We start from the raw sequence: 13,855 nt of genomic DNA on the forward strand, positions 1-13,855 counted from the left end.
GTCAATAAAAGTTTAAACAAAATGAGAGCTAGATTCAGAGTGAACATATTACCTTCAGTGCAGTAGTTCTTGATGGATTCAAGGACTTCATCCTCATTGAAGTTTGGATAATCGTGTTTCGCATTTTCTATGCTGGAGTCGACCTGGGATCGAACGAAGTAGAATTTTTTGTTCATCTTCTGAATTTCTTTTGCCAGTTTTGCATCATTTTCTCTGAAACGCTCACTGGAAACAATGATGAAGAAGTCGTATTTCTCAAACTCCATCTTCTTTATGTATTCGTCAGTTTTAAACTTGGTGGTGCCGATTCCAGGCAGATCCCAGATTCTGATGTTTTCGTTCTTTGGATGGATGTATTCTTTTGGCTCCTTAGTTGTCTCCGTTGGACCAGTTGGAGCTGCTCCATCTGTTCCGTTTTTGATTCCTCTCAGAGCGTTGACCAGAGTGGATTTACCAGAGCCTCCCTCTCCTGTGATCGCGATGATCAGAGGAGTGTTTTCTAACTCATTCAAATACTCCTGCGTCTTTTCAGCTGCAGAGGACAGGTCACCATTCTGGATGGCAGTTTTGATTTCTGCTTCAAAATGATCAGCCATGATGATTCCTGGGAAATAAAGATGAAATAAAACTGAAACAACAATCCTAATGAGCAGTGTCAGTGTCAGATTACTTTATAAGTTATGGAGTAATGTAACAGAACAGTGTAAAACTGGTCGTTAGATTGTAATGACTTTATCAAATAACTATTGAATACTTTTTGTAATATTTTGAAGCTTAATGAATGTCTTATTACTAAAAATGTCTGAAATCCAGAGGTGCCTAGAGTAGATAATATATTTGACTACTCAAATATCCGAAAATCCAAAAACGGTGTCTATGTAATATTGAAAATATCTTGTCTTTATTATTTATTTATTGGTTTATTTGGTCGGGACAGTGCATGTTTATGAACACACATGGGTCTCATGCATGTAAACAAGCCACACCAGATTGTAGCCTCAAACTAATTTCCATCCGTCATCCCCCAGTCGCACTCTCAAACACACTCACATTCATCCTGGTCTATTGTACATGACACGGGGAGAACATGCAAACTCCACAGAAACACCCCGTCCAGGTGGGAATCGAACCCGGACCTTCCAGCTGTGAAGCACAAGCGCTAACCGCTGTAGGAAGAAGGGCTGGATTCCCAATCTTGAGTTATTATGCGACATCCTGTTAAAAGAGCAAGTCTGCACCATAAAATAATCCATCCTTCTGAAAAATACATTTTTTTTTATGCCATGCAAGGTTAAACAGCTTTTTTTTAGAAATGCAATTAAATGCAATTAAAAAATATTCACTATCACATTCATACAACATATATATCATTGTACCAGTAGTTTGGTTGCATCGCCGACATTTGGCATCGTTTGTAAGTTTCTGGCCATTCTGCTTGGCGTCCAGTGGCGTTGGTTTAAAATTTTATAATTGATTCATTGAGATTTGAAACAATTAGAGATAATTCTTTGCCATTGCTCCAGTTCGATACGTTCTCCCAGGGTGTTTAAAAGGTCCTATATCATGCAAAATCGACTTTTTGGAGCTTTTAGCCATGTTGTTATGCTATTTCCTTATCAAAAACACCCCCAGAGTGGTTTGTGGCTTCATTCACGCAGCTCTAAGTAATCCTCCTGAATCCTGCTCTCTGAGCAGCTGCTCCTCCCTCTCCTCGTGAACGACTGAGTGTTCAGTTGTGTCGTAACAACGGAGCGGAAGTGCTCGACGTCTGTAATGTAATGTCTTACAGCCTGATTTTAATTTGAAAAACATGTTTTTCATTATTTCTGTCGTAAGAGAGAAACAAAGAGAAAAAAAAGATGTGCCCGAGGTGCTTCCAGGTCAGCTGAGGCCAAAACAAACACATCCCTGAGCGTCTGAACAGATCAGTCATGTTTGCGCTGCAGCTGAAGATGGAGCTCGTTATAACTGGACACACCTGTTCTTCATTCTTACCTAACGATAATGTCACGGAGAAAAAGAAGAGCGTTTGGCTACGAGGACGAGGAGTTTATTCAACTTTTTTCAAGAAGAGGCCACTCAGCTGTTTTTTTTCTCCGGGATTCAGCGACTATCACCAAAATATTGTTTTTCTGTGACTGTCTCTGATGGATGTTTGGTGAACCTTCGCCCGAATCAAAGTGGATTAACTTTTATAACCAACGCGAGTCCCATAATGTAAACAGCGATGGAGCAGAGGGTGAGTCAATCCAAACGCGGGTTAGCTTGTGTGTTAGCATATTAGCATGTGTGTTAGCATATTAGCATGTGTGTTAGCATATTAGCATGTGTGTTAGCCATTTATGAAGCTGTGTTGGAGATGACAACTCCGTCTAACTGCATCGTGAAGTAACTTCACTTATTGCTGTTTATTTATATTACGGTAAAGTATGTGCGGAGAGAGGGGGCGGAGTTAACTGAATCGAAGCGTTGTGTCTTCCGGGTTTGAAAAAAACCTCCAGAAAACACTTATATTTATCACAAAAATGAGTGCTCCATAATGGTAGAGGTACAATATATCATATAAATGCCTATACTTAACTTTGGAATGGCTAAAATAGCATGATATAGGACCTTTAAGGCCGTGGAGGTTTGGGTCATTGGTTTTCCTTATTAGATTATAACGGTTGAGGTATAAAAGATTACAAGCCACTGTCAGACTGGAATTTAGTGCGACACTAGTCTATTCCCTCCCCCCCCTTTTTAAAATGGCAAATGGTCACATTCTCTCACCTCTGGTCCGTGACCCACAGTTTGGGAACCCCTGCTGTAAAACTAACTGAAACCTTTACCTGACGGTTATTTCTGTCTCACCACTGAGAATAAGTCTAACAGTAATTTGTTTTAAACCGTGCACATTCAGAGAACTAGACTCAAAAAAGGTTCATCAAAACAACTGGACATTGTTTTATCAGAGAACTAGAGTTACTGAAGGTAACTGCCTTCAATGAGAAACGGCTTTGATCTCTTCTATTCACCAAACTACTGTCCCGATACTCTGCTCGAGACAACCTGAAGATAATTTAAATGAGTGTTTAGTCGATGCAGCCCCGAGTCCGAGCAGAGAAAACATGAGGCCAGCAGCGCCCCGGCTGGGAGACGGGAGAAAGCCGAGCGTGAGGCGAGCATGAGGCGAGCATGAGGCCAGCATGAGGCCAGCATGAGGCGAGACGAGACGAGCATGAGGCGAGACGAGACGAGGCTAGCACCGGGAGACAGACCAAGTGGACACGTTGGGAGTGACGGGGGGAAGGCAGTAGGTTTCTCCTGCTCATCCACTTCAGCAGACTGCTCCGTTTCGGTTTTGTATGTAGCAAAGTAGGCGGAGAGTGAGTGTTGTAACTAGTGCTATAACAATACGCTCATTATTCAGTGAAACATTATTCACCCGACTCTTCTGATTACCCAGTATGCCTCCGACCACCATTAACCTTTACAGATGATTATATTGACGGGAAATTAATAATATGCGATATGAAAATGTATATTTTTAGTTTTTAACAGAAGACATTTTATCTTGAGTTGGTTAAAGAAAGTTACTGAACACATTTTCGGGACTGTCCTGATCTGGGATTTTGTCTCAGATCCCGAATCTTTCCCAAACTGTCCTGAAAATGATCCCAGTTCAGCATCAGCAGCAGGAACTGCCTCAATTAAAGACCAATTTGCACCAAACTTCTCTGTTAAGGCTCGTTGTTATTGTCTGAGAGCATTAAAAGCACACACGGGTGCACATTGACGCTCCACGCCACACCCCGGTCTGCAAAGTTACAGACGCTCAGCTCATTTCTACAGAAAATACATCAGTCTGGGATTGTGACTCAGGGATCACAGTAAACTCTGAGAACAGAGACGAGATCTGCTGTAAAGTAAAGAAACAGCTCCAAATGTGCCAGTTTGGAAAGTTTATGTCTTTCTCGCTAATGAAACAGCCAAACTGCCTCATTTCCTCACTGTGTTGCATTTCTCACTCGTCCCCCTTAAAGCCTTTAAAAGAGCCTCGATAAACGCTACACAACACCCTGAACCCTGTTTGATCAAATCAGCATTCTTTGTGATTAGATGTCTGCTGTTTTGAAATTGGGTTCTTCAAAAAATAATGTTCTTTTAGCCATCCCTGCTTTCTTACAAATACACAACCTTTTTACTGAACCCTAACTGTCTTTAGGCAAAGACAGTGTCTAAAGACTTCCTGAACACGTCCTAATAATCACGAGTGTCAGTAATAAATGTGTTTGTGGTAAAAGTTTAAATAAAGAGTTCAGACTAAGTTTTGGTCAAAATAAAACAGACCTTGTCAAATAAGTCGAGTTTACAGTAAAAGTGTTTTATTAAAACTTTTTTACTGTTTATTTTGATAAAAACATGACAAAATGAATAATAGATTCTTAGTGTTACCTACCGGTCAGTGCCACAGCTCAGTTTGATATGAAGAGTTACTGACCTCTGGTTGGAGCCATTTACATAATATTCAAATGTTGTTTTTTTCATTTTAACCACACCTTTGCTCTCTTACTGGAAACTGGTGCAACAATAACAAGCTTTAACCTCTTAACTCCCAGGCAGGTGCAGACTGTTGTTGTGTCCTTGGGCAAGACACTTCACCCAATGCCTATGTGTGAGTGGGTGGTGGTGGTCGGAGGGACCGTTGGCACAGATCTGAGCGGCCTCGCTTCTGTCAGTCTGCCCCAGTGGAAACTGTGGCTTCATGGAGTGAATGAACACCCCTCCCTTTCATGCGTCATATGAAAAGCAGGATTCAAATAAGATTCCCTTCCCTTTTGGAGACGTTGGCAGGACAGTGATGGCGGTTGTAAAGTAATAGTGCAATAATAAGAAAAATGTCTAAACACATGTAGTATTTTACATACAAGTTATACAGAAGTGGCTACGTAGTGATTGTGTCTCATGTTTTATAAAGTTTTAGCTCAGTAAGTGGAGCAGGGCCAGGTCTTTGTCTGAGGGCTGTGCCTTTAGATCCTGCCCCGTCCAGGCTCTGCCAACGGCCGCTCCTCAGGTGCAAATGAGACATTTACAAAAATAGTTTCTGTATCGGAAACAGAAACCAAGCTTAGAGCATTTGTTAGCACGATATGAAACTATGTAATAACAATGTATAAAAATAGTAATCAATAATGTATAAAAAATAATATATGTGTCTATCCCAGGTACAGGCTTGTATTGTGCTTTACAAGGCTGTGTTGACGAGTTTCATTCCCTCTACACTCAGTGGTGCTTAAAGTGCATATGACACAGTAGATACAAGTTAACACAATTATATTTAAGATTTCCGAAAAATAAATGTTAACAATTTCTCTTTAGTTTGGCCATTTTGAGTTTCACTTCCTTGTTGGACACTGACAGGAAGTGATAGAGGTGAACAATTTGACCACGTTAAGTCTGCCTCATCTATGTCCTGTCAGTAGCTTATTAAAAAACATTCCTTCATTTAAATTGCTGCTTCAGTGAATTAAAATGATAGTTATTACTTACAACAGATGTTATCTAAATAAGTCAAAAGCAGTAAAACCTGTTGCACTTAAAACCTATGCACTTTAATCTAAATGAATTGGCTAAAATCTATTTATTTTGTAAACAGGTTTTCATAATTGTATGAGCCATGACATGTATTCTGTAACATTGTCTCACTATTCTCCACTATTTAAGAGGAACTTGTGTGCGGAGGGGAAACTCTGATGGGACGTCCTGGGGTTTTGGTGAATAAATCTGAAGAACTTGCAACTATTTTGAGGACTTTTAAGCTATTCAACAACTCAGACACTGTTGTTTTAGTAGTAGTATTAGTATTAGTAGTAGTAGTAGTAGTAGTAGTAGTAGTAGTAGTAGTAATAGTAGTAGTAGTAGTAGTAGTAGTAGTAGTAGTAGTAGCAGACGTTCCTCTGTTGTCTGTTTTGATCTTCATATGATGTAATAAGTAAATACCAGCAGAGTGTTTGTGGTGAATAATTCAGTCGGTCCGTTGGGTCTGGACTCCCCCAGGTCCCATTAACCCTGGATCAGAGGGGTCTCCTGGGGCCGAGCGCAGGGGCCGCTGCAGATAAACACAGACAATATTATTCTGCGCACAGGATTTAAAAACTCCTCCTCCTCCACTCCCTCTCCTCCTCTCTTCCAACTTAGCCAACAATAATGTCCTCCTTCAGCTACAGTATGTTGTCATATATGAGGAACCCAGCAGAGGGCGCCAGACTATAACTTTTAACTAGAGTTAAACAGTGAAGCTGTTTAAAAACAAGTCAAAACCATAATAGATCAGGGTGTGATCAGGGTGTGTAGATGTTGACTGATGTCAGTGGTGTGAGGTGAGTAGCCGGGCCTGGAATGGAATTTAGCCTTTTAGCTATAAGCCTGCATTTTTTTTTTCTTTTTAAATTGTATTATACATTTTTTTTGTATGCATTGTCCCCTTAAATAAATAAATAAATAAATACGAATGCAAATAAAAAATGACTATTTCAAATTTCAGTTTCCTTAATTCTCCCAGTGTTTCCGTCCTCCAGAAGATAAAGTTATTATTTTTACAAAATGATGCAATCGGCTTTCTATATCTTTCCCATCATCCTCTCCCCATACAGTCTCTCCCACTCTCCTCATGCCTCTCCCTCTCTAGCATCTTCTCTCTCCCCTTCTCTATTGCCTCTCTCTCCTCCCTCTCTTCTCCCTCCCTCTCTCCTCTCATGTCTCTCTCTCTCCCTCCCTCTCCCTCTCTTCTCTCTCTCTCTCCCCCTCCCTCCCTCTCTCCTCTCATGCCTCTTCTCTCTCTCTCTCCCTCTCTCCCTCCCTCTCCTCCTCTCTCTCTTTACTCTCTCTCCTTCTCCCTCCCTCCTCCCTCTCTCCCTCCCTCTCCCTCTTCCCTCCCTCTTCTCTCTCTCTCTCCCCCTCCCTTTCTCTCCTCTCTCTTCCCTCCCTCTCTCCCTCCCTCTCTCTCTCCCCCTCCCTCTCTCTCCTTCTCTCTCTCCCCTCCCTCTCTCTCTTCCCTCCCTCTCTCTCTCCCTCTCCTCTTCTCTCTCTTCCCTCTCTCTCTCTCTTCCCTCCCTCTTCCCTCCCTCTCCTCTCTCTCTCTCCCCTCCCTCTCTCTCTCCCTCTTCCCTCCCTCTCCCCCCTCCCTCTCTCTCTCCCTCTCCCTCTCTTCTCTCTCTCTCCCCTCCCTCTCTCTCTCTCCCTCCCTCTCCCTCTCTCTCTCTCCCTCTTCTCTCTCTCTCCCCTCCCTCTCCCTCTCTCTCCCCTCCCTCTCCCTCTCTCTTCCCTCCCTCTCTCTCTCTCTCCCCTCCCTCTCTCTCTCTCCCCCTCCCTCTCTCTCTCTCTCCCCTCCCTCTCCCTCTCTCTCCCCTCCCTCTCTCTCTCTCCCTCCCTCTCTCTCTCTCTCTCCCCTCCCTCTCTCTCCTTCTCTCTCTCCCCTCCCTCCCTCTCCCTCTCTCTCTCCCTCTCCTTACCTCTCCCTCTTCCCTCCCTCCCTCTCCTCCTCTCTCTCTCCCTCTTCCCTCTCTCTCCCTCTCCCCCTCCCTCTCCTGCACCTCTCCCCTGGTCCTCCAGTGCTGGTCGCGCAGCAGCCCGAGCGCCCGCCTGTACCATGCCCTGTTGGCTCCGGTCTCCGAGCAGCCTGAGCGTCCGTGTCCGGCCCCAGCAGCACGATGCCCGGAGGGAAGCGCGGGCTGGTGGCGCCTCAGAACACCTTCCTGGAGAACATCGTGCGCAGATCCAGCGGTGAGTGCGGAGTCAGCCACACAGAGGAGCCTAGAGTTTTTAAAGGAAACTATTCTTGGACTAGATCAACTTTTATTGAACTTTGAAGACGCCGAAAGGTTTGGTTTCTACAGGTTCGATTTAGGCTTTTTAGGACCCCAGGAAGACTAGCAACCACTTGTGGGCGCTAATGGGGATCCTAAGAAAGAAAGAAAGAAAGAAAGAAAGAAAGAAAGAAAGAAAGAAAGAAAGAAAGAAAGAAAGAAAGAAAGAAAGAAAGAAAGAAAGAAAGAAAGAAAGAAAGAAAGAAAGAAAGAAAGAGTTTTAAAACACAATCACTTGAATCGCGGTGTGGAGTTTGGTTAAATGAAGCATGTCCTGTGTGCAGAACGCGAGGAAAAGTTGCAGGAAGCCAAAGGCAGAATATATATTTACTGCATTGCATTTGAGCCAGGTGGAAGTACACGTGAGACTGTGCTGAAGCAGAGGGAGCCCCGCCCATCAATTAGCATAACCATGTGTGTGTTATCGTCTTTTTAATTTTAGCAATACTGATCATAGATTTATAATAATTGTCCCCCAAAAATGTTGAAAAATAAATAAATAAATAAAAATAACCTTAAAGGGGTATTTCAGGATTTTTGACATAGGGCCTCATTTCCTAGTTATCCAGAGTGTTGCTGATCTCTGGAGATATTTTCTGGAGATATTTTTTTTGTAATTCATGCAGTTCTTATATTTGAAGAGTTTCGTGGCACTAGGCTAATGCAAGGCTAGCGCATTTCTATGGTATCAGCTAGCCTGCATTAAAAACAGTCTGACCCGCTCCACAGAGCACCTGAGGCAAATCACTTATAACACCAGACTAACCATATAAATGTCTGTGTCCATAGAGTAATTTTAACCATTTTGCATTGAAAAGAACTTATATTTGAGCAGCATCAGCTTCGTGGTTGTATAAGCTACGCAGCGGCGGAGTGATCTGCTAGAAAATAGTCCCTCAAAATGCGATCATTCATGTGCAAAGTCAGTTATATTCCAATCAACACAGACATTTATATGGTTTTATGAACCTTCACGGCCCCTTCGCTCCTCCAGCAGGGGTCTCCTAGTCATTCCTAAAGTCAACAAAAAGACTCACGGCGAGGCGTCTTTCCAATATTACGGCCCTCGCCTCTGGAACCACCTGAGGAGGAGCTCAGGGCTGCAGAGAAGGTTCAAGTTTTTAAGAGCAGGCTCAAGACCCACCTTATATTACCATATTTATTTTTGCTAGGTCTATTTATTATTATTCATCAGCACCTTATAATTAATTGAAATTGACATTTAATAGTTATTAATATTTATTTTGTATTTATGTATTTTACCTCTCGGTCTTATTTTTTATTATCCTATTATTCGATTTTACTTACGTACTTTTATTTATTTTAACAATTTTAATGCTCTTCCAGTTTCCTCTGGACGAGCCCTCTGCCTCGGGAGCGGTGATTGGCTGTGGCTGCTGGGGTGCTGTCTTGTGGGTGTCTGGATGGAGGTGTGGTGTTGTCCGGGCACCCTGTGTTGGTCCCTGTGGTGCAGCCGAGGGGCCGCTCCCGATGCAGACGGCTCCTTGGATGGTGTTCCCTTACCTGTTTTATCTGCACCCAGCCTTATCTTAGCCTTTTGTTCATAGTCTCCACTGTTTTACCTTGAGTGTGCTGTGGTGTGGTGTGTCTTTGGGGAAGGGGGTGTGTGAATGCGACAATGTGTTTGTATTTGTGGGACGACGTGGGTGTGAGAGAATGTTTTTAAATCTTGATTGATTGATTGATTGATTGATTGATTGCTTGCTTGCTTGCTTGATTGATTGATTGATTGATTGATTGATTGATTGATTGATTGATTGATTGATTGATTGATTGATTGATTGATTGATTGATTGATTGATTAATTGATTGATTGATTGATTGATTGATTGAAGGGACTGCAGTAACCAGTCTGTTCAGTGAATAAACACACACTACCTTGTTTGATGAGGCAGGTTTATTTTAGGATACAATGACTATACACTGTCATTAACTGTAGTTTATACAGACAGGTGTTTGGTTGTTGGTTGTAAATTAGTGAGTAACGAGAGGAGTAAATATATATTTATAAAAATGTGTTCATATTGTTAAATGAAATTGGAAATTTCCCATATTTATTTTTTCCACATATCTGTACACATAACCACTTAAGTGAATGCATTATTATGATCTGTGGTATTGTAAAGAAACCACATGTGGATTAATTTGAAATGTATGAAATCTCCGATTTATCTAATTCACACAGATGTGTTCAGCCCCACAGCTTTTTTAAAAACCTGTTGAGCGTCCTCTACCAGTGAATTCAGAATGTATTTGAGAGCTCTGTAGGTTGCAAAACTGGAAAGAGACATTCCAAAAGCGATTCCAATAAATGGGACAAAACTGACTCCCTCTAATGCCAATGTGGTAATGTGAGTCGAAGACCTGGACAACAGACACATCACATGACCTGTGGTAATTTCTACTCCTGCGAGAGGTGACTTTAACTCCGCCCTGAGATCATCTAAAGACACACCACTAACATCAGACAGCTTCTGCAGTAATTTAGGAGTTAGGCCCAGAGTAACAGCGCAGTGCACTGTGAAGGCTGTTATTATGATCAGATCAACACCCTCTGGGTGACCAGGGATTGACACAGCTGCACCTGCTGCTGAAGCCACAGAGAGCCATGTTATTTTTCTCTCTAAAGTCTTCTTCTTCTGTTCGATGACGTTTGCGCTGATGTTGGGCAGAGCCAGGAGCAGAGCATCCCTCTGGAGTTTCGGAAGTTCCTCCTTTAATGTTTTCCACAAATCCTCAAACTCATACAGATGGAGTCTGACACCAGACGCCAGGAAAACCTTTGGAGACTCAAAGCCCATGGTCTGAAGTTCTGCATTAGAATAAAGGTCAGTTAGTACAAGTACCACGGAGCCCTGGAAGTGACATCAGACAAAAAAAATATAAACAAATAAACATTTTTTTTAAGAAATATAAAAATGCATATAAATGATTATTTAATTTTTTTTACACCACAAATTATCTCGGGGGAATGTGTCAATTATCTCGGGGTAAAAAAAATGCTTTTTTTGAAAAACATTTTTTTTTAAATTAATTATCACATCCCCCTGACATAATTTTCCCATTCCCCCGAGATAATTTGTGGTGTGAAAAAATGAATAAATAAAAACATGATTTTTTTTATACCCCAAGATTATGTCATTCCTACGGAGCCCACTAGGGGACATGACGAGAATTTTATTTATTGCATTATTTCTCAAAAGTTTTATGATTTTTTTTAAAGAAATTAGAATGCTCACTCCAGCCACTAGGGGGCTGCTTAAATAAAAAGGAAATAATTCCACACGTGTCCAGCAGAGGGCACCGACATAAAAAGAGATCAGGAACAAACAACACATTGGCAGTCCTGTCAGGCTCATTATTATTTATTGAAAAAAGTTTGTTCTATCGTATTTTCCCAATCAAAACATATTTTTTATATGTTTATGGACCCCGGCAATGTACTCCCCATGTATGTTTTGGGCCCCAGGGAAATTTAGAGAATTGCTACAGGATTTCAGATTAGCACAGCCAGGCCCCGAGATCAAGAGAAAGGGGCAATCTCCTACCGATGTCTCGCTGACAAACCTAGCCTGAATTTATGATCAACTATCCACCAACCCACCAAATGTTGTCACTTGTCCCCAAATAGCTGCGTAAAGGCGGTGCATCTTTACGCATCTTACCCACTGCAGCAGCGCTAAGTGTCAGAGGCACCAGCGCACGGACAGGCACCAGGTCTGTCCCGAAATGCTCCAGCACTTCCACCCATCCCGTCAAGAAGCGTTGGCTACTCTTGAATTAAATGTTTGGCCTGTCTGAGTACAAAAACGACCATCTTCCACCGTGCACCATTGCCTCTGTTTAACAATGCGCTCTTTTGGTCCGGGGATTACAAATCTATAGGCCTACTAGTGCAAATGCTGAATTTATGAATTCTTCAACTTGCTGTATGAGTCAATATGCAAGATAAAGTTTGGTCCTCTTGTTTGTTCTTTGAAGTCTTCTGTACACACTGTTTGGATCGAATTCCCTGAGGATATTGCACGTCTTCCTTTCTCACACCTGAACCATTTTCTCTGCACTTGGCGTATATCCACCGGTATCCCTGCTGTCCAGAACCGTGCACACAACTCTATCATTCAACTAGAACTTCTTACGCCTTGAGTGCCCCCTTTGCCATTCAGCCAACAAGAATACCATTTCTGTTGGCCAGCACTAATCTTGATTCTTTGTATTTTAAACCCAATTCCAAATGAACATCATTTAAAGGGGGGGTATTATACAAAATTGACTTTTTCAAGCTTTACATCATGTTATTATGTCATTCCCTCATTAAACACATGCCTGAAGTGTTGCCTTGGCACATTCACATATTTTTGAGTAATCTGTAAAAACTCTGATGGCGGCCATTTTAGGGATAGGTTTGCCTGAGTCCTCCAAGGAACGCCCCCACCTCCTGGAGACGCCTCCGAGCTTTCGTCACCAGCCGAGTAACCAACCACTGCTCCTCAGCAGAACCCCCTCCCCACTGTGTCCAGCCCTAAGACGTAAACAGAGTCATCATGGAGGATTAGCTTCATGTGTTGTTAACAGAGCCACAGCAGACTTTTACAAAGATGTTACCGAAACACCCAGGATTCAAACCGGTGACAAGAACGCTTATTTCAGTGACTGGTTCTGCGCTGGGAATGTCTTAGGGCCTTGATGATGCACAGAGCCTCCGGAGCAAGCTAATGCTAAGCTAAACCTCGAGTCATCACGTGAAAACGAGAAATATGCACGAATAAAGTCAATAAAACCACCACACACATAAAGAACCATTTAACAATGATCACACACACTTTGGAAGTTTATTGCTCACATTTCATCTACAATGGGTCATAGACGAGTGGCTTTCTCTCGGAGCTAACAAGCTAGCCGCGTCAAGCTAACGGCTAGGTCGGAAAATTCACTGAATAAAAGCAGCATATTATGCATTAAAAACGTCACTAAAACAGGCAACTGCTTGAAGCAGCCTTTATGATGATCACACACGGAGCCGGGCTTGTTGATTTTGTAGTTTATTGCTCACATTTCATCTACAATGGGTCGTAGCCAAGGGGTTTTCTCCCGGAGCTAAGGCACTATTAGCCGCGACAAGCTAACAACCAGCTCGGAACATTAATTGAAAACAGGCAGCATATTATGCACAAATAACGTCAATAAAGCAGGAAACTACTGTAATCAGCCTTTACGATGATCACACAATGAGCCTGGCTTTACACATGTGTGGTTTATTGCAGACTTTTCATTAACAATGAGCTGTAGTCGATTATAACAAGCTAACGGGTAACCTCGAAAAACCATTGTTCACCTGCACAGATAATGTCCGTCTTTTGAATCGTATGGGCTCCTGCAGATCCTGGTGTCGTCCATGGGGGTATAGTTAGAGATCCATGGCAGATGCAAAGAGATAGTCTCCAAACAGCAGTTATTTTTCAGGCAAGAGCTCCTTAGCGTGCGGTGCGGAAGTTCGTCTCCAAAGTCACCTTTTCGGGTCAGACGCTGGATCAAATCATATCCTGTGTGGCCATTGTTCACAAAGTGATAACGTGTAGCTCCTTTCCAACAAAAAAAATTAAAATGCACCGAAAATCAATACTGTGGAGACAACGAGCGGAGTGTTGTGATGATGCCACAGACAGTGTGTGGAGGGGGCGTGTCGGAAAGAGTCAGAGGTTCTTAAAATTTCTAAAATTTCAAGCCATTCGCTACAGCCATTTTGAGAGAGCAATTTTATACAAGGCAGTTATTCTAATTTACTGCATTTACAGACCAACAGAAGGTTTCGTCATCATTGTAGTGTGATATAGACTGGTGCTATGTGAAACGCACAATCCTCTTTAAATTCCCCCATTCATGACGGGATGGGTGGAAGCGTTATTGGAGCATATCCAGACGGTCCTGGTGCCAGCGCTGGCAGGTCAGTTTTGTCAGCTAGACATCGGAGAGTGACCCTCTCTCCT

The 13,855-nt window shown here is 42.5% G+C and overlaps 1 protein-coding gene across 7 annotated transcripts in view; it reads right to left on the reverse strand.

Annotated features, from left to right (window-relative positions):
• The window catches only part of LOC306975770 (interferon-inducible GTPase 5-like), a 132,496-nt gene that overhangs the window by 61,384 nt on the left and 57,257 nt on the right, over positions 1-13,855 (reverse strand). For 2 of the 7 annotated variants that reach the window (XM_079573512.1, XM_079573515.1), the window contains exons 1-2: positions 4,442-4,473; positions 53-604 (exon numbers count right to left, since the gene is read on the reverse strand). The exons of 3 other annotated variants lie outside the window; for them this stretch is intronic. In XM_079573512.1, coding sequence (XP_079429638.1) covers positions 53-596 — 544 coding nt within the window. In that variant the 5' untranslated portion in view covers positions 597-604; positions 4,442-4,473. Of the gene's footprint in view, positions 1-52; positions 605-4,441; positions 4,474-10,452; positions 10,681-13,855 lie in introns of those variants that run through there. 2 more of the 7 variants (XM_079573511.1, XM_079573514.1) reach the window with 2 other exon arrangements.

This window comes from Gobius niger, assembly GCF_951799975.1.
Source record: "Gobius niger genome assembly, chromosome: 16".
In the NCBI taxonomy this organism is placed as follows: Eukaryota; Metazoa; Chordata; class Actinopteri; order Gobiiformes; family Gobiidae; genus Gobius; species Gobius niger.